The following is a 25,328-nucleotide window of genomic DNA, read 5'->3' as shown; positions in this document are numbered from 1 at the left end:
TACTGTTTTAATAAAAATTGAGTTTTAAACTCATTTCCCTAGTGTCTTCAGTTTGTTACATGATCATAAATTAATGTCCTATGCATTCTAGGATAGCTGTGTTCCCGGCTCCTACCCACTAGATGCCAGTAGCAACCCACCTAAAGTTGTGAGACCACAAATGTCTCTAAATATTGATGAATGTTTTAAATCAATAATTATTTTAAAAGATTTTCTGAAAAAAACTAATCAAAACATATTTTAGAATTAGTGAAAAATGACCCATGCACTAATGTTCTAAAAATCTTTAATTTTTATATAGCAGGTTCATAAAGAATACTTTAGAGTAATCATGGTGAAAACTGTTTAAAAAATTATTATGAAATTTGTTCAGGGATGCATAACGTGTATAAAAATGAGTCTTACTTCCTTTAAAGAGTGTTGCTTGCTCATATATCAAATACATATTAAATCCATGAAGTACATGAGTTCAATCTACATTTGCTGGTTGCTTTAATTTTTCACTCAAAGACAAAATCAAAACCCCTGAAATTACACTTTTCATCATAAAAGAATCTCATGGCTGTAATTCTAAAATACCATCAATGTAACAAATATTCTTCTCACAGACTATAATAAAACATGATAAATATCTTCCATACTCAATTTGAAGTGCTATTATTGAAATTAATTACAAATGTTTATTCTGAAAGATGTTGCTATGAAGTTGGTAGACTGAAATATTGATACTGGTTATTTTAAAAAATTAAACTTATGGAATATCTACAAAGTAAGTTAAATTAGAACCTGTTGACAATTTATAATATTCCTGAAAAATAATTTTGAATGACAAATAATGCTATGGTTTTACTATAAATTAGGAACTTTAAAATCATCTTCCTTTAGTGCTTTCAACTGTCACACGGTCATAAATCAAAGACACGATAATTTCAAATAATCATGATACTATTTAGGCAGAATCTCATGTGTCAGTACTTTTAATATTGTATACATTGAATTATAACAAAAACCAACTATAACAAGATGTAGCCCCTCTGATCCATGAACGGCAAACTATCTTACAGTAAACCAAGTTTATATTCCACCATTAAATGTGGTTCGCCCATTAGTTCACTTTGAGATGGATCTGAAAGCAAACAAAAACAAACATTTAAAAATGTCATCAAAAAAAGATAAATTCAATTATTTCACTCTCATGAAAATCAAGAACAGTCAAAACTAATTCAAAGTGACAGAAAACAGAACAGTGGTTGCCTGGGGTCAAGGTTCGATGACTGACTGCAAAGGGACCAAGGTAACTTTTTGGGATAATGAAAACATTCTATAGCTTGATTGGGGGAACCTAGCTGTATGCACTTATTGAAATCCATAGGACTGTACACTTAAAAACAGGTGCATGTGATGGCATGTCAAGTACATCTCAATATAGCTTATTTTAAAAGAAAAAAACAGGTTGAAAAGTTCTCCTTTTTCAAGATTCTTAAAAAAGAATTGCCATTCAGTATAACCACTGTTGAAGTTTCCTTAGTGGACTACCTAAGAGACTGAAAATTATTGTATCACATCAGTTCAGCAGTCAATACTCTCCACAACCTGTCCCGTCACAAAAGCAGCCTTAGTAACAACTGACAATGCCCTGATTATTAGTAATAAACTGCTTTATACATAGCAAGCATTCAAAATATAAAACTTTTAAAAAGATACCTGCACAAGAGTATAAAGCATAGTTTTGTGTTAATGAATGAGGAAAAAAATAAGAAATAATAAAAATAAGAGAGAAATACACAATATATACTTTAAGATATACATAGCATGATACTAACTGTATTAAAAAAAGAAAAAAAAAAAAAAGGTAAACACAAAGCAATGCCAAGTATTTTCTGACTATATATTTCTAAGTAGACACCGGAAAAAACTCTTAAAGGATATAGTAACTAAAACAACAGGTAACTAAGGAATGAGGCAAAGAAATGGGATCTGGATAATCATGAAAAATCTGAGTTTCAGAAGAAAAGCTTTAAATTCTTGAGCAGAGAACATTCATTTATTTAACCACAACTTTTTTTTAAGTTCTATAAAAGTGTTAGTTCTTTATTATTATTATTTTTATTATTAGTTGTTCAAAACATTACATAGTTCTTGACATATTTCATACATTTGATTCAAGTGGGTTATGAACTCCCATTTTTACCCCGTACACAGATTGCAGAATCACATCGGTTACACATCCATGTTTTTCATACTGCCATACTAGTGTCTGTTGTATTCTGTTGCCTTTCCTATCCTCTACTATCCCCCCTCCCCTCCCCTCCCTCCCATCCACAACTTTCTTTTAAACTTTACTTACTTTTAAACTTGTGACTTTCATTACAAAGAATGAGCTATCACTTGCACACTATGAAAACAAGGTATACAAGGTGATTCTAGCAGTTTTATCCTATGAGCTTACTTGTAAGTCTGAGGAAGGACCAAAACTCCCCATGAGCCTCAGTTTACTCATCTTAAAGTGAAAGGGACTAGAGTGAATGAAAGGCACTTTCTGGCACTAAGAGTAAGCCTACTTTTGACTTTAATAGTACCCTCCTGATAAAATGTAGAGAATTTTCTTGGAGCATTTCACTGAGGAATAAACAAAAATTTCATCATCTCTAATACTCTAACAGACTTCACACAGTGCTTAGATTAACAAACTACTTCCTCATTGTAGACCTAAAACTATATTCTAAGTCAGAATTGATGATGAGAATGTGGTGCATATGGAAGAGCTTTAAACACTTACTATGGAACAAGCACTTTACAAATAAAAAAGAAAAATATCAAGGAAATACTATACAAATTATTAATATACGGTGAGATGACAAAGAGAATGGGGACACCTTAGGTAGTCAAGGAAAACCTCTCTGAAGAAGTGACATTAAAAATGAAAAAAAAAAATCTGAAAAATGAGGAGGAAAAAAATATTCTAAGCAGAAGGAAGAGCTAATGCAAGGTTCTAAGTTCTAAGTTACCTGTATCTTATACAGTTACCCACAAAAGGGAAACCACTCAAAGGGCAACGTAGTAGTCTCATTGTGATAAAAATCAAGGAGGGATCTTTCCAGCTTAACATCTACCTTAGACAGATGCAAGGAATGAATTAAGTGAGATGCCCACCAGATAGTTAGTGACCTTTGTAAACATGAAATTATATCACAATTCACCTCTGCTTAAAACCATTCAATGGCTTTGAGCTGCAATCTGAATAAACTCCAGACTTCTGTTTATGGTCTGTAGGCCTTGGCTTATCTGTTCCCTCTCTAGGTCAAAGACCTTGCCTTATTCCACTCTATTTTGCTCCAAAACACTTCAGTCATGAGATTCTTCTTACAGAGCTCTCAAGTGTGCTAGGAAACAACTCTCAATTGGTCTCTCACAACTCTGCAATCCCTGGGAGCACAGATATTGCCATTGCTCTGGACTCTTCAAGGCTGTTTCTAAAGTGAAGCACAGGAGCACAGAGGAGCACAGAACGGGCAGATTTATTGTCCACTGTAAGATTCAGGTACTCTGAAAATGGAGTTCCTCTCCAGAAATAAAATACACGATTTATATAGACTGCCTGACCCTCTCTTTTCATGTTTCCCTGTGGGAAGTGGGAAACCAACAGAAATGCTGATACTCGGCTACCACTATTGCTACGAGTAATAAATTGTCCTTTGTTTCCAAGAGTCTGGTGTATTCTGCCAGTGGCCATGAAACCATGGCAGGCTAACTTGTTAGCTTCTAAGTAGTTAAAATTTCAAACTCTTCAGAGACCCTGGACATATTATTTCTTCTGCCTAAAGTCTTTCCTCTCCTTTTAACTCAACTAATCCATATATCTTTCAGAATTAACTTGTGTGTCATAGTCCCAGAATTTATCACAATTTTCTAATTTTATGCCAGTTTTTTCTGCTTAACATTTGCCTCCTCCGTTAGAAAGATATCTATTTTGTTCACCATTGTATATTGAGCATAGCCCAATGCCTGACATATATTCAATTGACTGAATAAATCTTAAGTTCTTCTTCCTTTCTTTGTACACAATTACAGAAGCAGATTTTCAAATGAATATATTTTTGTAAGTAAACAAAAGTTAATATACAGACCTACCACCATACTAGTTTCAAATAAGCTTAAGGATCCAGGTTTCCTGCATTCAAAAAGTTCCCTCAGGGAAGATTCTCAAAGAGGCTCACTAGACTTCTGTTGTGTCCACAGCATTTCCTTACCGGACATAAACAGCCAAGCAAAACTGTTTTTCTGTTTCTTCTGTACTGCTGGGGCTTAAAGAGCAGAGGCAGTACTACACAAGATTCTATTTGTTTATCTTCCTCAGGACCAGAAAAAAATAGAGAATACTCCTCACACTTTTCTTAGTTAAGTCATTAATCTCACTTGTAATATAATCATTTAGGAAATTTTGTTAAGAATGACACTCTCCTCACCACCTAATGAAACACAAAACTAGTTACATCCCACAAATGCTATGAAAACTGAAACAACTATCATTGTTTAAGCCACCAAACTACTGTATGACACAAACATAGCAAACTTGATTCTCAGGACACGGAATGTTTATCTTGACTGAAATGGTTATAACCAGTATAATCACAAAATTCACGTGAATAATTTTCACTTTAACACTATTTAAGGACAGTTATTACCATTAAATTTTACCTTCCTGCTGTGAATAAGAACAAGTGAATTCAACTGATGTAAACTCTATGAACACGAAGGATACTGTTTTGTTTGCTGTTGTCAGCTTGTATATTACAGAGCTCCACAAAAAGATGCTGAATGACACTTACCATTAAGAATATCTTCAAATCCAATAGTCTCATCATTACCCCTCAAAATATCCAGAGAAAGATTTGAGCTTGAAAGAAATGGAAGACGCTGAACCTTTGGGAAAAGCAGGAAAGAGCAAAATTAGGAGAAAAACAAGGGAAAAAGCCAAAATGTATTATTTGATTTCATACTCTTCACTCTTTATTTGAAAAGTTCACAAAACTAAGTAAAGTAGCAAATTTAACCAGTGAAGGTGGGAAAAAAAAACAACAAAAAAAAAAACACTTCATGTTTTAGTACAAACCAAGTTCTTAAAAATTCCTCAGAGCTCTTTTCAAAATATGTCAAGATATGGAAATTGTAGCTTATATTAACACTTTATCCCATCAGGTTTACACATTTTGAAGTTTGGTTAGTGTCCAGAAAAACTACAGCATGTCTGACAAGATACGATGAAAAATCCCAGAGCTTAACACCTTGCTTTGTTCCTGATACATATGGGATGATCACAATCCTGAACAAATTCCAATTCAAAAAAATAATAATAATTTTATATTATTATATGAAATAATATAAAATGAAGTAATGCTAAATGAATTATTTCATTTTATATGTTGTTTTGTACAACTCATAGTACAAATATTAGGTATATCCCTTTCAAATAGTGGTGGTAACCAGAAATGTCAACCAAAGTCATTTGTGAAGCCTTTCAAAATATGATGTCTTTCTGAACCAATGTGATCTCTTTTTTTCCAAGTATTAAATACATATACCATAGACTGGTACCTAAGTACAATATAATGGAGAAAGCACGGGGCTTGGAAGAAGAATGCCATTGATTCAAATTCTGATTTTATCACCTAAGCAATCATATAGCTTTGTGCAAGTTATCTGACCCATTCCAGCCTCAGTTTTCTCATTCAAAACTTAACAAACTTTAATGTAGCCAAACCAAATTTTCAGTCTTTGTTCTTGTTAGTTGTCCAGCAGTTGTAACTGATCAGTGCAGATATTTTTGGATATTGCCAAAAGACTACCAAAAGAGTAATAGGCACAACTTAGAATAAATAAATTTTTTAAAAAAGAAGGCATAATAGGGGGCTGGGGTGGTGGCTCAGTGGTACAGCACCTGCCTAGCATGTGCAAGGAACTGGGTTCGATTCTCAGCCCCATATATAAATAAAATAAAGGTCTACTGACAACTAAAAAATATTTTAAAAAAATAGACAGTTAATGACTAATGACAGTAGGATTTTTAAAACAATTATACATTCAGAATCTAAGGAGGCAGTTATAATCACTTTTCCTCCCAAAACATATATCCAGACTGAGGACATTAATGCTCTTCAATTACTAATGGCCTATAAAATCATTTAGGTCTTTATACTGTGGAAAAAAATTCTCTAGACTGTCAAACCAAAAAGATTAAAGGAAAGTGGGGAGAAAAGAGGAAGGAGAGGAAGAAGAAACAGAAATGGGTGCCTATAAATTAAGCTATGAGCAAAGCATCTGGCAGGTAGTTAGATTAGAGGTAGAGTCCTAAGAAGGCATCAAAAAGAGGGATGAGTCATTATGTATCTTGATAAGCAGGAACTACAAAAGTATAGGGTTCAAAAAAAAAATAAGTTGAAATTCTAGGAGAATATTTTGGATTAAATGGTCTTAAAAAACTTGGGCCCAAACATGAGCAATACGTAGTTGAAACCTGAGTAATATTAAATAAGAAAAGTGAAAAATTCTATGCCAAACATACATTATTTCATTTAATCTTCAGAATAACCCAATATTATTCTTATTGCTCTCTCCATTTCACATTAAAAACTAATCCAAAAAAATCAAAGAACACTGGGTTTACAAAAGGCCTCCAACTTACTTGAATTTTTAAGACTAAAAGGTAGCACACCAAGATTCAGACCCAAATTAATTTGATTTAAAGCCTTGCTCTTTTTAGAGCTTTATTCTTGGTAAAAAGTATTCCAAGTAGCTTCGAGAATAACTTAGCCGATATAATTGATGCCACTGACAAAATTTATTGAAAAGGACACAATTTTTGCTATGTCTGAGAAAGGAATCTATATGAATAAGAAAACACATGCAAAAGCCAAAAGGTCAAAGAACATAATTAAGGAATTTCAAGTAGCTTAGGAGAGTGTGGACTATGGTTTGAAGAAGTCAATTCATGAACAAGTCACATTAAGGCACTGAGTTTTATTTTAAGGGCAAAGTAAGGGGAGTAACACAATCAAATTTGTTTTACAAAGCTTATTCTGGCTACAGTGTGAATATGTTTGAGGGGCAGCAGGATGAGTGTTACAGTACTCTGGATGAGGCACTGCAGGTTAAGAGTTAGCACAGAAGCTGGCACATAACTATAATTCCAGAGTCAGGAGGCTGAAGCAGGAGAACAGCAAGTTCAAAGCCAGCCTCAGCAACTTACGAGACCCCATCTCAAAATAAAACATAAAAAGGGATGGAGATGTGGCTCAGTGGTAAAGTGCCCCTGGTTTAAATACCCAGTACCAAATAAATAACAAAAGAAATCAGCATAGTAGATATGGTGAGAAGATCATGTAATGCACTGGCTGTTTGGGGGAAGTGGGGGTGAAGGAGTTGGGGATGAGGTGCTGAGATAATCAAGGCTAATACTTCAATTTCTGCCCTAGGCAGAAATCTATCCATGTGATAAGGAGTATCCAAGGAATAATGAGTTATTCTGTATTTATACATGTGAAATTTGAGGCACCTGTAGGGCTTCCAATTGGAAAAGGGGGTAGGTTTATAGCTCATAAGAATTATAACTTAGGAGTCATTAGCATGTAAATAACTAAAGCAATAGGAATAGGTAGAAAATAGAGTGAGGAGAGGACCAAAGATGGGGTACTAATAAAATTGGCATTTCAGGGAACAGATAAAACAAAGGAATCTACAGAGAAACCTGAGAATGAGATTTCAGAGAGGAGAGGAACATCATGAAAATGTGGCATTCTTAAAGGCCAAAAAGCCATGAGGTTCAAATACTACTGAGAGTGCAAATCAAATTACAGCAAAACAACATCCCCAATGCTCAGGAACCAATTTTTCTAGTGTAATGAGTCAGAATACAGTGGGTTGAATGAATAGGAGTTAAAAGGGCCACATACAGGTAACCTCGGCAACTTTTTCAAAAAATTCAATTTGCAGAAGCAAACATAAGTTTCTATGAAGGAATGTGGTACTGATATATTTTGTTTTATTTTAAAAGACAAAAGAGATTTTGAATATATGTAAATGCTGTTGATGAGACAGCAAGAAGAAAGAGAGGTTGAATGTATCAACTACAGAAAGGGATTTCTCTGAAGTAGAATGATTTGATATAATCCAGAACACAAGTAGGGGGCAGTTCTTACACAATTGGAAGGAAGTAATTTTTTCCTTTTCAACAGTTATACCCTGCTATAAACATACTCAATACTATCAGTTGGATATTCCCCAGAATCTCAAATTCAACATAACCCATAAAAAGCAGAAAAACATGAACAGTAGATGCAGGTAAGTTTTCAGATACTGAGCCTGTAAGTTAAGGCAGTTTTCTGTTTAATGAACTCTTTTTTCCTTTATGATGGAGGAATTAAGTTTCTACCCTAAAAAAGGGGAAGCAGAATAGGTTATAAGGGAATAAGGAAAGTAATGCTTGCACTGCTATTGTGAAAACCGAGGAGTCTTTTGACTGGTGTCAACATGTCTTAGACAAAACATAACTAAGCTCCATAAACTCACCTGCTGCACTGCTTTAAATTCCATTTGTAATTTTAGAGGAGCAAATAGACCTTGGATGTTTCTCAGTGTGGAAAAATTCATTTTATCTTGGTTGAGCTGGAACTACAAAAAACAACGTTACACTCAATACTCTGCTTTCAAAACAGCATTGATACATATACAACAAAACATTTGGAAGAAAGATTTTAATATTCATAACTAAAATTAAAACAAAGTGCTTTAACTAGTTTCTTCTAATTTTCGAACATTTCTGAGTATCTTATCTACCTTACAGGTAGTCTTCACCAGTGTAAAATTATTACCTAAATTTTAGATTTACAAAACTTATAAATTAAGCAATGTTTTTCACATTGCAAAAGGATACTTATAAGACATAATTATATTTCAGTACTTTTGATTAGGAGTATCGCAAAACTGGTAGAGCAAAGAAAATATGTAAATAAGCTTGAGATCCAGAAACTGTCACATACACGACAAACTTAATAGTGAATTTCTAAGCACGAAAGTATATTATTTCAAAGGATTTCAATAAAATAAATAATCACAAATTGTAAAATGTTAATTAAATTTCAATATTTAAATTACAGGGGAGGGGGGCAGAAAAGATGGTGGAATGAGAAGAACATCATTACCCTAGGTACATGTATGACTGCTCATATGGTGCAACTCTACATAGTGTATAACCAGAGAAATGAAAAGTTGTGCTCCATTTGTGTACAATGAATCAAAATGCTGCATTCTTCTGTCATGTATAACTAATTAGGACAAATTTAAAAAATAAATTCCACTGGGGTGTACCTCTAAAAGGCTATTCAATTTGTACTGGTTACTAATCAGCAATTTTATTTTTCCTAGAACTCTATTTTTATTAAGCACTGATATTAAGAAAACTTGATCCTAATTTAATATGCCTCAGAAAAAATTAACATGACTCTGGATCTAAAACATGGTTTTCCAAAGTGGTTCTTAAGGATAGTGAATAAAATATGCAAACAGACTGCTGCAAAATTCTGAATGTAATTATGAGACAAAGTGAATTCTTGTGATTGTTTTTTATTATACTATACTCTCTTGGAAGATTTGTTTCTAATAATCATAAAAAAATCATATTCATCAAAAATCTATTGAGAGATCAGTGTTTATTTGGGGCATGACTGGGGGCCACAAATACGAAAATGTGAAAAATAAGGTATCTAACAATACTGTTTTAAATTACGTCAGCTTGACAAAGCAAAATTTTCAGACGGTCCTTAGGGAAAGGGGTATTTTATGATATAATCTGAAGGGTTTTCTTTAAAGTTACCCTCATGATAAATAAATATAATTTCATGCAAAAAAAATTAACTTATATATATTCTGGTGAATGCATCCAACTTGTTATGTGATGTTAAAATGCAATTATCAATAAGATATACTCCACGTATGTATTATATGTCAAAATATACTTTACCATCATGTGTATCTAAAGAGAATAAAATTTTTAAAAATGTAATTATCAATCAACACATAAATAACAAGCATGTGCAAATTTAGGTTTTATGGTGATAACATAATAAAACAGAAGACACCACTACTGACATCATGGGTCAAATAATTCTTTGTTTTAGGGACTGACCTATGCACTATAGAATATTTGGCAGCATCCTTGACCTCTACCCAAAAGACACCAGTGTTAACAATCCCCTACAGCCATGCCATCTATAAGGACAAAAAACATTTTCTGACATTACCATCTGAAACTAAGATGCAAAATCCCTCTATCCCTGAAAATCACTGGTAAAAACAATAAGGGTGAATTATCACTATCACCACTGCAGCTCCAATTATGGAGAGCTGCTAGAGGATAACAAAATGCCAAGGAAAAGACCATTCCTAACTCCCTTTTACAGATGAGGAGACCAAAACTTAAGAGTGATTAAGCAATTTGTCCAAGTTTGGTTAATAAGCATGATGCCAATATAGTTCAACTACACAACCCATGCTAAAGAACTTCAACAGATAACAAGTACCAAAAAATTTCTAGAGAGGGGATGAAGAGAAGACAGTCAGTCATAAAATGGACAAGTGATTAAAGAAAAATACAAAGAAGACCTAAGCTGAGTCTCCAAAGACCTAAGAAGCTTCTAGACTCTTCACCATTTTGGCCAGTCTCATCAGATTTGTCAAAGTGTCTCTTAACATGTATTGCTCAGAACAGAACCAATATTGCAGATCAAATGGTCAGACTAATGTGTAGGAAAGTGAGAATATAATCTCCCTGAATTTGAGCCTTGTCTTATTATTAATAGAGGTCAGTAAAAATGTTCTTTTCAGAACTAATGCAACCTGCTGGCTTATACTGAGCACATAGTCAATTAAAATTATCAGGTTTTACATAATAATACAATAATGTGTAAAACCCAAATGCAGAACTTTACACTCACCACTATAAATATTTTTCTTAAAGTTTTGACCTAGCCTTTTGCTTTATATTGCCTCCACGATACAATTCAATAATTCATCAAAATGAACTACCCATGTAAGCAATTTCTTTTCCCTAAAATCCAATTTACATGCTTTTTATGGCTACCTTCAAGTCTCTGTAAAACACTTAGCCTTCCTAAGTGTTCACTAAACTACCTAAGATGCACACAGAGGACAACATGTCTACCAAATGCTCCCTCTAAAATGATAATTCCTCAGTCATCGCAGTCTGGGTAGTTACCAACCAAAAACACTCAGTCCATAATCTACCACCTTATCCTCAAGTTTATCCCAGGTAGGATAATTTGATCCTTTGACTGACCCACTTGGTAATTTAATAAAAAAATGAACAAAGATTAACTTGTTGTGAGTAATGATCACTGTTTACTGGACCAAATGTTCTCAGTTATCTACTAAACAGTCTACTTAAGAACAGTGCCAGGGATCAATTTTGCCACAAACTACTTTTGATTAGATCTCTTAGAAAAGTGGGATATTTATCCATCTTTGGTCTAAAGGCAATTTTCACTTCTCCATTATGATCCACTATGGTTTCATAATCATACTCACACGCTTTTAAGTCTACTCTGATTAAGATTTAGTAAAGCAATATAATAATGATAATTATATATGGACTGTTAACTTCTGAACCTAAAACCTGATGCATTAAAAGCAAATAGGAGTTCTATTTTCTCATATTTGAACCTCTATTTCATAATTCTATCAGGTGCTCAACTTTTTCTTATAATAAGATTTTTTCCCTTGCTAAAGAGGAAGAAGAAAAAAAGGAATAAATAATCTGTTACCTAGGTGACACTGTATCATATTCCCCAGTACTGAGATACAGTTTTCTTATCCTAAATGTATATTTAAAAACTCCTTAAGCTGCCTTTAGATCATTGTACATGCCATTCCCTCTTTGGGAGTGACCTTTTCCCATTCAAGTACCTGGTGAACACCAACCTAAACTGTTCAAAGGCCCCTCCTATATAAAGCCTTCCAAAATCCCTAAGCAGAAGTGGTTGCATCCTTGGCCCTCTCTAGCACTTTATGAAGCCTCCTAGCTACTGCTTATCTTCCCTATTAAATTTTATGTTTCTTAAGAATGGGAATTATGACATAGCCATCTGTGTACACTGTGCCTCATGGATATGTCTCTCAGTAATTTGGAAATGCTAGGCTTGACAAAGAGGCCAAAACTAGAGAAAAGTACTCAGTTAGCAACAGCAAAAATGGCAAGGAAAAAATAGGTTTTTCAAATGAGAAAATAATTATGAGAGGAATGGAAAAATGGACCACTCTTTAGATTTATTCATAAAATAAACAAAAGAGGATGTGTAGAAAGAGAGATTTAGTGAAGCAATATAATGATAATTCAGAAGTCTGTCCTAGAAGGCAAATTAAAAATAAAGACTCATTATCAAATCCTCACCAGAACTGTAATAAACCACAAAATATTACTAACAGTAATATAGTAGAGGATAAAATTAAAGACATACGTAACATACTTACATTTTTTTCTGATAATTCAAGAGGATGACTGGGCAAAAGTTCATTTTTCACACAAGAAAAACTGGAAGAAAAAAATATATTTAAAAGATTACTTCACTTACTACTCACTGTTCAAAAATGCATCTATCAAGGGTCTTACTATAACAGTATGCTAAATGGCTGGGGTGTAGCTCAGTCAGAGTGAGTACTTAGCATGCACAAGGCCCAGAGTTCGATCCCCAAGAACGGACGAAAGGACACACACACACACAGACACACAGACAGATACACATATACACACAATAAAAGTATGTTATGAGAAAACCTGTCCTATATTTTGGTAATAGTTATGGAAACAGACGAATATGTTAAAATGACTGTACAATAAAAGAAAAAAGCCAAACATTCTATATCATAATTATTTTAAAACATATTTATTATAGACATTGTTGGTGGAGACTTCAATCACTAGAGGTAATTCTCCAAAATAAGGTGCTAAATAATGCTCTATGTCTAGAAAGAATGTAATAAATTGTTTTTATTATCACTACTATATCTTTCGCTACAAAATTATAAGAGATTATGTATGTCCCCAGACACAAGCTTAAGAATGCCATTCTACCATAATAGCAAAAATCTTAAGATCAGATTTAAAAAAAATTCAAAAACACAGGATATTTATGGGAGGAGAAGGCATAACCCTATTTGGTTTAGCAGTAAAGTGAATTGCAAAGAAAAACAACTACCAGACACATGTATCTAAACATATTTTAAATACATAGAAACATAAAGTGCAAAGGGACATAACTGTGAGTTAAAGCTAGGGGGAAAAAAAAACAGCAGCCAATGCTTACTGATTGCTTACTAAAGTTAGGTACTGTTTTAAGTATTTTTCAGGTATTAACTTATTTATCCTTCAAATATTGTTCAGGTATTAACTTATTTACTTTTCAAATTAAGATACAAACTATGATTAGCCTAGTGGATAGATGAGGACACTGGGACACAGAGCAATTAAGTAACCTACCCAAAGGCATATATCCATTAAATAGCACAGTTGGGTTACAAATCTAGGTAGTCTGAGTCTTCCACTCATCCTCTTAACTGCTATGTTCTAGCACGCCTCAAATAAAAGTGAATTACTCCAATAATAAGAAGAAAAACTGCTCTCCAAGTTACCAGTAAAAAAAAAACAAAACAAAGAAAGAAAAAAGAAAATTCTACCAAAGCACTACTGGATAACATACTAAGAGGATGCCTTATGCTAGGAAGCTACCCCAATAAGATGCTTCTTCAACTATAGGAAACATCTAAGCCTCTTTCCCTTCCCATCTATCTAAGGTATATTACTTGCTATCTCCCAATTTAAATATGCATTAATAACCTATCAAAATATTTAAAGAATTTTGTGGAAAATAATTCAGAGAAACATTTAATTACAACAAAGTTAAAGCCACAATTCCCTCATGTACCCTTTCCGAAGAAGATCATGACTTTCAAAAGGCCCACTTGCTGAAAGTTCTGAAACTGGAATACTGTCTTTTAGTTGAGATCCAAGTCCTCTGGCATTCTACAACACAAATCAAAAACATCATTAAAGGCAAAATAATTTTTTTCACAGACAACATCCATTTAAAAAAAAAAAAAAAAGCCTTTTTAAGCAGGAGAGAGAAAAGATTAAGTACTGTACCCTCGAAGAGTCCACAATCCAGACAATTAGAATATGCCTTAAGTATTACGGTAGAGGAACATACAAGGTAAATAAGTAATAACAAATTTGGGAAAGGACTCCTGACTTGATCTCTGAAGACTGACGGATTAGAAATAATTCCATGAAAAAATAAGTTAACACTGCTAAAGGGATGGAAATATAAATGAACAAGCTAAAGCAGTTTGAGATGACTAGCTAAATATATATATGAGGCAGAACCAAAGGCTAGCAAAATTTAAAAATGGAAAGTCTTGTGTTGACTTTTACTCTCATATTCGTAGACAGCCATTTACTCTAAAAATGATAGATCAGATTTGCTTTCATGAAGAGATCCCTCTCTTAGGTTGTAATATTTTAACATCCAATGAAAAAGTTGAGAACAGAATTCTGGAGAATATCATTCCTTAAGGACAAAGAACAAACAAATGGGATTAAGAACAGACAGCACAGATAAAAAAAAAAAAAAAAAAAAAAAAGTGGTCACAGAAGATAAAGGAAAAAGGGAATTTCAGAAAGTTTCTACAAGAACACATAACCTATTTTAAAATTTTATCTAATCAGGATAGCGTAAAACAAAAAATTAAAAAGAAAAAAAACAGTGCACTAGGAACTGATATATTGTCATCCTATATATTTGTACTATAAAACTTTTAATTACCAAATATTTTTTAGTATCTATTTCGGCCAGGTACTGTGCTAGATGTTGAAGAAGCATAACTACCTCACAGGGCTTCATCTAATGAAGATATATTAACAAGAAAATAAAACATAGTAAATGTTACAGCAGGAAAAGCACAAGATGCTGACTTTAAATTACTGGTTGCTTATATTCCTGCAATTCTGCAGAAAAAAAATGCAAAACAGCTACAGGCAGTTTGGTATCTAATCTTTTCCTATATTAGGAGAAACGATTCTGAGAAACCAGCTTTCTGACTTTTTAATTCATTTGTATACTTGTTTGGTCAGATACTTTATCCTGTTTAGTGTTTTTCATTCTTCCACCCCTGTCCAGGCTCTCATAAGAGATAATTCCAACAATACTCTACTGGGTCTTGCTGCTTAGGCTCACCCATTTTCCAAATATGCATAACAAGGTTTTCCTAACACACACAATTTGCCCTACCAAAACTGATTCAAACACACACACATACACAAAATTTATTGGTTCATCAATGTTTGAATAATAAAAGTCCAGAACTTAGCCTGGAATTCAAAACCTGCACAAGAGGTTCCCACTCTTCTACATAGAGTTAGTCAAGACAGATCAGGAAAAGAATATGGAATCTAGTGTGAACCCTCACTAATCTACTTTGGGACTGCTAGCAAAGCTACACACTTCTCTGGCCTTCACCACTAGGTAGCTGAACTCATTCCTGGACTAGAGTTGTAGGGTTGTAGCTTTAAAAATGTTAGCTTCTATTACTATCCTACATGAAGTTCTCCTACTACTAAACTGTTTTATGGTAAGTGACTAAAGAAAAGTTCTTCTATACACAAAGAAAAGGAATTCTAATTTCTGGATTCTACTGTGATCATTTTTTCCAATTCCTTTCTTTAAAATATCAGGATTAATATTTAAGATTTCTAATAAAATAGCAGAGTAAAACAAACTGGTGAAAACCTAATAACCAGTTAAATCTGGGTGTGTTTATCAAACTTCTTTAATTAGCAATATTGACCAACACGAGCTTTCTAGATTTGGTTGAATGGTCTACCAGCACTGCTGATACCAGAGTCAGTGGCAAAGGTGCTTCAGGAGTCTTTCCAAACATCACAACTTTTACATAGAAGAGAAAGAGAAAGTAAGAGAGAAGAGAAACAGGGAGCAAACAGGAGAGGCAAGAGCGGATTCTGATTCTTCCCTCCAACACATGGAATACTACGAACTAGGAAAAACGTAAAGTAAGGCTGACTTGTCCAACTGCAACCTATAATTGTGGGTTGGCTATCAAGCAGTTAAAAGACGGGGAAGAGGAGGGATAGGTTGGAGGACTCTGGGCTCAAAGAGGTCATCCCTCAGGGAAAGGAATAGTCGGAGGTGACACGCCACAAAACGTTGCTCTTTCGGGTTTACCCTTTCCAACGATAGGAAAACTCAGAGGAGCAAGAGGAATAAGATAAAGCCAAACCGCTGCTCGCGGGAAGAGCCTGAGCCCGGCAGCCCCAGACAGCCCCAGCCCGCCCCAATCCAGTGACTCGACAGATCCTGGCGCACGAGGCCGGCCTCGTTCCCAGGCCACCGCCGCCAGTCACGAACAGGCTGAGAGGTGGCGGCCTGTTCCTGCCTGGCCACGGGGCCGAGCCTGCCTGAAATTCGGGCGGCCGAGAGGCTCACTCACCATCTTCACACAGCTCAGGGAACTCCGCTCAGCCTCGTTACCGTCAGTCGGCCCAGCTGCTCACTTCCGTTTCCGGCCCCCCCATATCCGCCGGAAGTGCGTCCGTCCGGGCGAGGAAGGAAGGAGGGCGCGGGTCGTTGGAGGGAGCCGCGCGGGGCCGCGGCTCCCACGCTTGCAATCCCGAGGGGCCCAGGGCCAAGGGCGCAGTAAGGGTGTGGGCTTGGGGGACAGTGGGGTGGGGACGGGACGTGCCGGAGGGGAGGGAGGACACGAACTCCGCTTTTTTAATAAACACGTACCGTTTGTACGGCATTTTAAGACGTGTCATGTGCTTTTGTAGATATATCGCTTTATTTTATACGAAATCTCTTACAAGTAGGCATCACCTGAGACTGTCTAGCTAGTCAGGCAAAGGCTGGATGCAAGGCATTTGCTAATTTATTTTTAAAAATCATATATCAAAGACCTGCTATGTTAGGAACTATGTGCTGAGTCTAAGACCAGAAGAAGGACCAGACTGCGTCCCTGGACTAGAGGAGAAAGGGGACTCCAAGGTCTGGCCCAGGAAGCGTGAGAACTGACACCTTAGTAAATGTCATCATGATTGACATGCTGGGCTCGTGGAACCACATATCAGCACAATTCTAAGTGCCAAACAGGAATTATATCCTTTAATCTCCTCAACAGCCTTATGAGATAGATAAACTGCTATTTACAGGTGAGGAAACCAAGACATAAAGAGATTTAAAAAGTATGCCCAAAGACCCAGACTGAGTCCGTAAGCCATGGTCACAAAACTGTTGCTTTCCAAATAAAATGAGATGAGAGGCCTTACACTCTGCTACCATGTAATGGAGATGACTTAAGGAATCCTTGGACTGATAGTCAAAAAATTAGACCAACTAGATTCGGGAGGCTGAGGGAGGAAGATCACAAGTTTGAGGCCAGCCTAAGCAACTTAGCAAGATCCTGTCTCAAAAAATAAAAAGAGCTGTGGGTGTCCAGCATCCCTGGGTTCAATCTCCAGTACCCAGCCCCCCCCCACCCAAAAAAAAAAAAACTGACTATTTTGGGGTGGTAGGGCATTCCTGGCAGAGTAACCTGTTTTTGTTTTGTTTGTTTGTTTGTTTTTTAATGAACTGGGAAAGAAGTTTTGTTTGGGTAAAGTTCAAACAGTAAGGTAGAGAGTAGTGTGAGATGAGACCAAGTGGACAAAGGCAAGTTTTTAAAAGGCTTTTATAGGCCAGATTAGGGAGGCAGCTTTGTTTTTAAAAAGTCGCTGAAAGATTTTATAGAGGGAGGTGATAAGGTCATATATGTTTTATCCACTGTCATGATCACACAACTTCCAAAGTTCTAAGATAATCCACATGCTAAATACTTGGCACTACTGCCTTTATCTGTCTTCTGGTCCCTCAAAATATCCATGTTTACTTTGAGATGTGAGCTTGAGAGCTCAAATTGGCATGTTTTTCCTTTCAATCATTTCCAGCTAAGGAGAAATTTTTAAAACTGTGACTTTAAAAAAAATCATTTTCATGTTTGTTGATTACTCACCATGAAGTCTGTGAATCTAGTCTATGATACTAGATAAAGGAACTGTAGAGAAGGGCCTTTCCCTATACATGAGATGCTCATATTTTCCTAGAGGAATAGACATTTAAATAGGTATTTAAAATACAATGTGGTAAATGCAGAATAAAGGAACTGGGTATGAAATAGTTGGAAACTAGAAGAAAGTGATTCAAGGAAGAGGACTGGGAAATCAGGGACTTGTGAAAGAACGTGTTATAATTTGTGCAATGGAGAACATCTCCATGTGGAACAAGATGAAAGGAGGTTGGAGCAATTGGGGGCAAAAGCAAGGGCCTGTGTGAAATGCTGAGGCATGGGAGTTTTTCTTGTAGGCAACAGGTCTTTTCACAAATATTCGACTTTAAAAAAGGCCATCTGGTGGCAGCATGATGGCCTGGAATTGACAAAAAGTAGAAACCAGATTATCATTTACACTATTGCAATAGTCCACCCCAAAGACAAAAGGTGTATGTTGGTAGAAAAGCATTTTAGAAAGGCTTTGGAAGGATGAAAAATTAGGGATGAACCAGAGAATGGATGTAATTCTAAAGGGAGCCAGAGAGGAGCCTGCCTGGAGAGGAAGAAATTGGTCAGGGAGGGGCTAGGGTGATGGCTAGTGGTAGAGCGCCTGCCGAGCATGTGTGAGGCACTGGGTTGGATTCTTAGCACTGCATATAAATAAAATAAAGGTCTATTGACAACTAAAAAATATTTCAGAAAAAAAGAAAGAACTTGGTCAGGGAGGAAGGAAGAAAACCAAACCAAAGTAATATCTTAGAATTTAAAGGGCAAGAAAGTATTAAGAGGTTGGAAAGTAGTTCAAAAGAAAGGTTAGAAAATAGTTCAAAAGTAGCTAAAAAGAGATCATGAAGTCCTGAAAACTGCCTTTGGTGATCACAGTGAAGACAGTTGTTTTAGTAGTACAGCAAGGAGAAAAAAGTACAACACACACACACCAACATATCCTATTTTAAAAGTTTTGTTACAGCATTAACTAATACAGGGCATTTCTGGGTATGCTAAATAGTTAAGAGTTAAATTTGATGCCAGAATGACTTGATAGTTTCCCTATACTTTTTTTATATAGTTTGCAGGTTTGAATATTAATAACATCTAAGGCCTGCATATGACAGGCCCTATACTATACTCAGTTCTATATACACATGGTTTAAGTCAATCCTCAGTTACCCAACGGGGTGGGCACTACTGTTATCCACATTTCACAGAAGAAACTGAGACTTGTGTGCATTGTATGAGAACAAGTACACTATTTTTTACTTTTTGTTGTCTTCCTTGGATTTACTGTTAAGCCAGTCTGATGACCTATGCAGGCCAACTGAGGACAAGTTCAGCTTTATTCAAAAACATCTGGCAATAATGTCCCTCCCCTGTTCTACCTCTTTTCTCATTTGTCACCTTTGGCTATCTCCCATTTGGGTCCTTTCCTGTACTTTTATCTTGCCAACTGAATTTAGGTCTCCTGACTTAAATTTCGGTGCTCTCTAAAGACCTGGGATTACATTTACCTCATTTGGTTCTTTGAGCTCAGTCCTGGGTGCCCAAACTCTATTGTATCCTGACTAGTTAGACCCCCTCCTGAAGGGTGTTTTGTCCTCTGACACAGTGTATACTTTAGAACCTTCTAGAACTTGGGAGACCCTAGAAGAGGCATGAGAATGAGAGGTAGGAAAATGTTCAGAGCTAAGGAATTGTCTGGAGCCAAGGAAGATACAGTGTTAAGATAAACAAATGACTGATGATGTCAACTACAAAATCAATGGAGTTCTGCAAATGACATGTCACTTGTATGATCCGGCGAGCAAATTGAGTAAGATTATGGGAGCAGAAAGCAAATTCCTAGGAATGATGAACTACAGTACTGTCTTTTATCTTCAGGAGATATGTTCTAAGAAACCAGGAGATATGTTCTAAAACCCAGTGGGTGCCTGAAACCTCAGACAGAACTGAACCTTTTTTGTACTATTTTTTTTTACACAGACCTACAGTAAAGTTTAGTTTATAAATTAGGAACAGTAAGAGATGAATAACAATAGTAGAACAGTTGTTACAATATACTGTAATAAAGATTATGTGAATGAGGTCTCTCAAAATATTGTACTGTAGATTTTAGCAACCTCAGCAGATGAATTTTCTTCTTTTCTCATTAAATCTAGAACTTTCATCTTTTCACTCAAAGGAAGCACTGTATGGCTCCTCTTTGGCATATCTGTCTAGCCAGCATCACTCTTCTTCTGCCTCATGGCCATCTTTAAGTAAAATAAAAGTTATGTGAACACAAGAACCAAAACTGATAAGCAAAATGCCTACTAAGTGACTAATGGGCCAGTGGTATTCACTGGACAAAGGGATGACTCATGTCCTGGGAAGGATGGTGTGGAAAGGCATAATATTTCATCATGCTGCTCAGAATGTAGCAAGTTAAAGCTTACAAATTGTTTATTTCTGAAGTTTTTCATTTAATATTTTCAGATTGATTGAGGGTAACTGGAATCATAGAAAGCAAAACTGGGGGTAATGGGGGACTACTGTAGTGATATAAAAATGGAGGTCCACAAAGTGTTGTGCCCCAATCTTTTCAGAAAGTTGTCAGTTTCAGAAAGAAGCAACAGGATTTGGGTTTTGAGTTTTGTTTCATGTGCTTGGTGGGAGAGACCAAAGTTTATTAAGCAGATGTTAGAGTCAGTGAAGGGGCAAGAATGACAATAGCCGGGAAGGAGAAACAGCCAGAAGGAATGACCCAGGTGATGACTTCTCAGATACCCAGAGCAAGTATGAGAAGGGGTCTGTGGCAGGGATGGAGTCCTGAGAAATAGAAAAATAGTTGGAAAACATGATGAAGGAGAAGTCCTGAACTGTGGAGGAGGAATATCATGGGAACTATAATCTGATCACCACTGTTAATAGTGATGGGAGAGGGGCCGGTGGTGGCTTCACGTGTTGAAAAGTCACCATGGAGAATATAGCAGAGATCGGTAATTACAAAAACTGCTCAGACCATGAGGACATAAATGAGAGTGAGTGACATCAGTTCATAAGCAGCAGTTTCACTGTTTTCTGCAGCAATTCTTAGCAACATGGAGTAAGTAGAGAGGGGTCATAAAGCAGACATCAGAAAGAGTAAGCAGGGCAGGGATTTTTGGAGATGATATGATACCAGGGGGTCAGAAAGGAAAAGGAAAAGTGATTAGAAGGAGTGAAGTCCAGTGGGACCCCTCTCACAGCAACTGCTTCCTGGTCTTCTGATAACCCTTTTCATTGAAAGCCTTTCTACTTGCTTATTTCTCTGGACTGCAGTCTCCTTGAGGGTGGAGAATGATCTGTCTAGCTTTAAATATCCACTCCTTTGGCACAAGATTTTTCTTGAAGGCGTGTTCTGGAAAATAGAAGCTCCCTTACAGAGTGAAGACTGGTAATGAAACACAAGCAGGAGAATCAATGCAGCTGAGGATGGTTATAAAGAGAGGTAAAAGCACTCTGGGTTGAAAAATTTCCATGGCTCGGGTTGACTCCTCATCCCCTCCAAAGTTGAGAAAGGGTGGTAAAAGCATCCACTTGGAGGAAGTAGTGGTTGCATGATTAATGAGAAAGCAGTAATACTGAGGAACAAGAGCTTGGGTGGGCCCTTTTCTTGCCCTAGGAGTGAGGAAAATTAGGAATAAGAGAAAACATCACTGGATCAACTTTTGAAGAAAGTGGCATCATTTATGAGAAAGCCAGATTTCAGTTAGGGCCAAAAGTAAAAAAAAAAAAAAAAAAAAAAGAACTTGTGCAAAGTAAAAAAAAATAAAATAAAATAAATAAAAGAGAAATCTAGTGGAAGGAACTAGTGAAGTGAAAGATAGAAATGAATGGTGGGTTCAGAGGCAGGGCAGATAACAGTAGCAGAGGAGTTGGTGGCATAGAAGTCAAGGTTCCTTTATGCCCCATGAACCCTACACACCATCACCTTTAACATTTGGTCACACTGACCTATTTCCATATCAGTCTCTTCACTCCCATAACTCTTGAAGTCAGGACTATACCTTAACACTATCATATATAAACATTAGAAAGCACTCAATAAGTGTTTATTGAACCTGGATACTGACCCTCAAGCTTGGCACTACAAGCTGAGGCCTTGACTCTTTGCCTGGTTCCAATGATATCTCCTTCCCATGGATCTAGACTTAAGAGATGGCATCCCACCACAAAGTCCATAATTCTAACATGCAACTGGCATCAACAATCACAGACGTATAAGTGATGGAATGAACCGTATTAAAGCATAAGTGAGCCTGACCTTTCCCGCTTCTTGCTGACGCCACTTCTCTCCACTCCACGTCTGCTTGGTCTTTTACCCTCCCAGGCTCGGAGGACAGTTATCTCAGCTGGATGGATTCCTTTGGGCTTTGGAAGCAGAATGGGATTTTGAAGAGGGATTGGCAGCAGGGACTGGTGATGGCATTCCTTCAGAGTTTAGGATATAAGAAGCATGAGAACTCCATTGTGGGAAAGAGATAGGAAAGGGAGATGGTCAGTGTAAAACTTTTCTCTCCAAGGCAGGCACCTAATAATTAGAATGTTGCATGGTGGTGTTAAGTTTCAGAAATCATGCTCCCATACAAGATTGAGGAAAGGAGTTTATGTGAACAGTATGGTACAAATCTTTCTTTTCTTGTGGTGCTGAGGATTGAACCCAGGGCCTTGTGCATGCAAGGCAAGCATTCTACCAACTGAGCTATATCCCCAGCCCCAAATCTTAACCAATAAGATAGTTACTGCTTCAGTGAACCTGAAAAGAATCTGTAAATTATAAATAATGCATCCAAATCTTCTTTAAACAACCTAAATTCTTGCAGTGTTGGGAAAGGTTCAATGTGCTTAATTTAATATCTATCATATTCACACATCTTTCTTTCAAGTCCCTCCCTATGTGTTAAGAGATGGAGAAATACTTTACATCAAGTTTATTTGACAGGCCCTTTTCCTTAACCCTAAAGGATGAGTGTTTCATATTTCTTCTGAAATTCTTTGCTGACTACGATTTTAGATGAAGCTGCTTTTAAAAGAGTGTCCTCTGATTACAAAAAGCTGGTTTTGAGAAATAAGTACCAGAGTGGACTACTTTGAGTCCAGGTGTTTTGTTTTATTATTTCACATCTGCACTGCATTACACCCAGTCAAGTTTAGCATTCTGTTTTCCATGCTTTTGTGTAGTCCAATTTCAAGTTTGTCTGTACTTAAAGAGAGTGGTTTATATTTTCACTATAGTCTTCATTAGAGGACACAGTTCGTAGATTATATGCAATGAATTTTAAATTATAGACCTGTTTATTTTACCATACTTTCTCCCTTTGTTTGCCAACTAAAATGTAGTAGCTTACAATCATTTTCATATTAGCCCAAAATAATTCAATTCATAAGGCTAATCTCCCAAAAGCATCATGTGCAGTACCTTACAAAGCCTAATATGTGTGTATATGTGACTTCTCATGTCCCTCTGGGTTTTGAATACTCGTGTCAGTATCCCTGTCCACTGGCATGAATAGTTTAGAGTAGAAGTTTTTATAGTTTTGAAAATTCCAAAAATTTACTCCCTGAAGATAATCAAAGACTTGAGGAGAGAATTTTTGCCCATACTCAAAACACACTAAAAGGTAACCTCAAAAGTACACCTGAACGAGTTTACAGTAATCTCACATAGAGCCAGAAACTGGAAGAGTCAGAAAACTGGAAAAGATAGCCCTGGCGTTCTGATTGTACACTTGGTCTCTTCGACTTCTTTGTTCTCCTTCCTAAAAGCAATACATGCTCATCGTAGATGACAACAAGAAAAAGCAAAAAGAAGAGAATAGAGAGTACTTGTCATTCACTCCCCAGAGATAACCACTGTGAATGTATTGGTGAGTATTCTTCCAGATGTTTTTCCATGTGACAGTATTTTCTTTTTTTCCTAAGAACTTGACTTCATCTTCTAAGTGAGCTGGGAAGTGCTCTCTTGGATTTTTTTAATGACCATGTTATTTATCTATTAAAATATGTCATTCTGGAACCTTAAAAGCACCCTTCCTTTCCTTTGTCAGGAAGGGGAATTACATGTAGGCCATTTATTCGGCCTTCTTCATTCTTTTGGGATGACTGGATGTCAATGGCTACAGAATAATTTTTGAGGAATGCTTTTCTGATATCTTGCCAGGGAAATTACTACTCTTAAAATTCTCCATAACCCTAACCATACAATTAGATTTATGGATGGATACTATGTTCCATATTTGTTGTTTTCTCACTGATTCAATGTCTGGGATTGATGCCAACGACCATTCACCTCACTCCATTTATTAAATCAGAGTATACAACTAAGTTTATATAATAAAGTTTAGGGGGGAAAAAGACATGCTTGTTTACCATTCTAGGTAAATCGTCTAGAAAGATGTTATTTCTAAATTACTTCTCCTGGGCATAATGACGCACGCCATTAATCCCAATGATTTGGGAGACTAACATGGGAGGATCGCAAGTTCAAGTCCAGCCTGGGCATTTTAGTGAAACCCTGTCTCAAAATTTAAAATGTTAAAAGAGCCGGAGAGGCAGCTCAGTGGTAGAACACTCTTGGATTCATCCCTATCACTGCTAAATAAATAAATAAATAATAAATAAATAACCAACCAACCAACCAATCAACTTCTGTAAACTTGCGTTATTGAGAAATAAGAGCTGCATGGTTAATGGAATTAATGAGCTGATCTTCAGTTATAAGCAGAGTTTCTTGCCTTATTCCAAACCATCTTCCATGCTGCTGCCAAAGGTATTTTGTTCTTTAAAAATCAAATCCAGGGCTGGGGTTGTGGCTCAGTGGTAGAGTGCTTGCCTAGCATGCACAAGTCCCTGAGTTTGATCCTTGGCACATAAATGTAAAATTAAGACATTGTGTCCACTTAAAACTAAAAAATAAATATTAAAAAATATTTTTAAAAAATAAAATCCATCACTTCCCTCTGTAAAGCTCTGTCACAGCTTCTCATTGTCTGCTCTTGGGATGAATTACAGACTCTTATGAAGGGAAATGGGCTTTCTGTGATCTGCTAACCTCATTCCTAAATTCTTCACTCCAGTTATACCAAATACTTGGAATTCTCTGTGAATGTCATTGGTGTCATGTCCACGAACTTCCCCTTTTTTGGAGT

At 36.2% G+C, this 25,328-nt stretch overlaps 1 protein-coding gene across 1 annotated transcript; it reads right to left on the bottom strand.

Annotated features, from left to right (window-relative positions):
- Positions 1 to 269: 269 nt before the first annotated feature.
- On the bottom strand, positions 270 to 16,704 carry Pomp (proteasome maturation protein). Its single transcript, XM_046454088.2, has 6 exons — positions 16,570 to 16,704; positions 13,992 to 14,089; positions 12,541 to 12,601; positions 8,566 to 8,667; positions 4,830 to 4,923; positions 270 to 1,126 (listed from the first exon to the last, which is right to left on the bottom strand). Exons 1-6 carry the CDS (start codon positions 16,570 to 16,572, stop codon positions 1,059 to 1,061), a joined length of 426 nt encoding a protein of 141 aa, XP_046310044.1. The 5' UTR covers positions 16,573 to 16,704; the 3' UTR covers positions 270 to 1,058.
- Positions 16,705 to 25,328: the final 8,624 nt, after the last annotated feature.

The sequence above is a fragment of the Marmota monax genome, unplaced genomic scaffold (assembly GCF_021218885.2).
Source record: "Marmota monax isolate L192 unplaced genomic scaffold, Marmota_monax_Labrador192_F-V1.1 WCK01_AAM20220418_F8-fsc00011, whole genome shotgun sequence".
Classification (NCBI taxonomy): domain Eukaryota; kingdom Metazoa; phylum Chordata; class Mammalia; order Rodentia; family Sciuridae; genus Marmota; species Marmota monax.
Note: the sequence above shows the minus strand (reverse complement) of the source record. Positions and strands in the feature narration are given on the sequence as shown.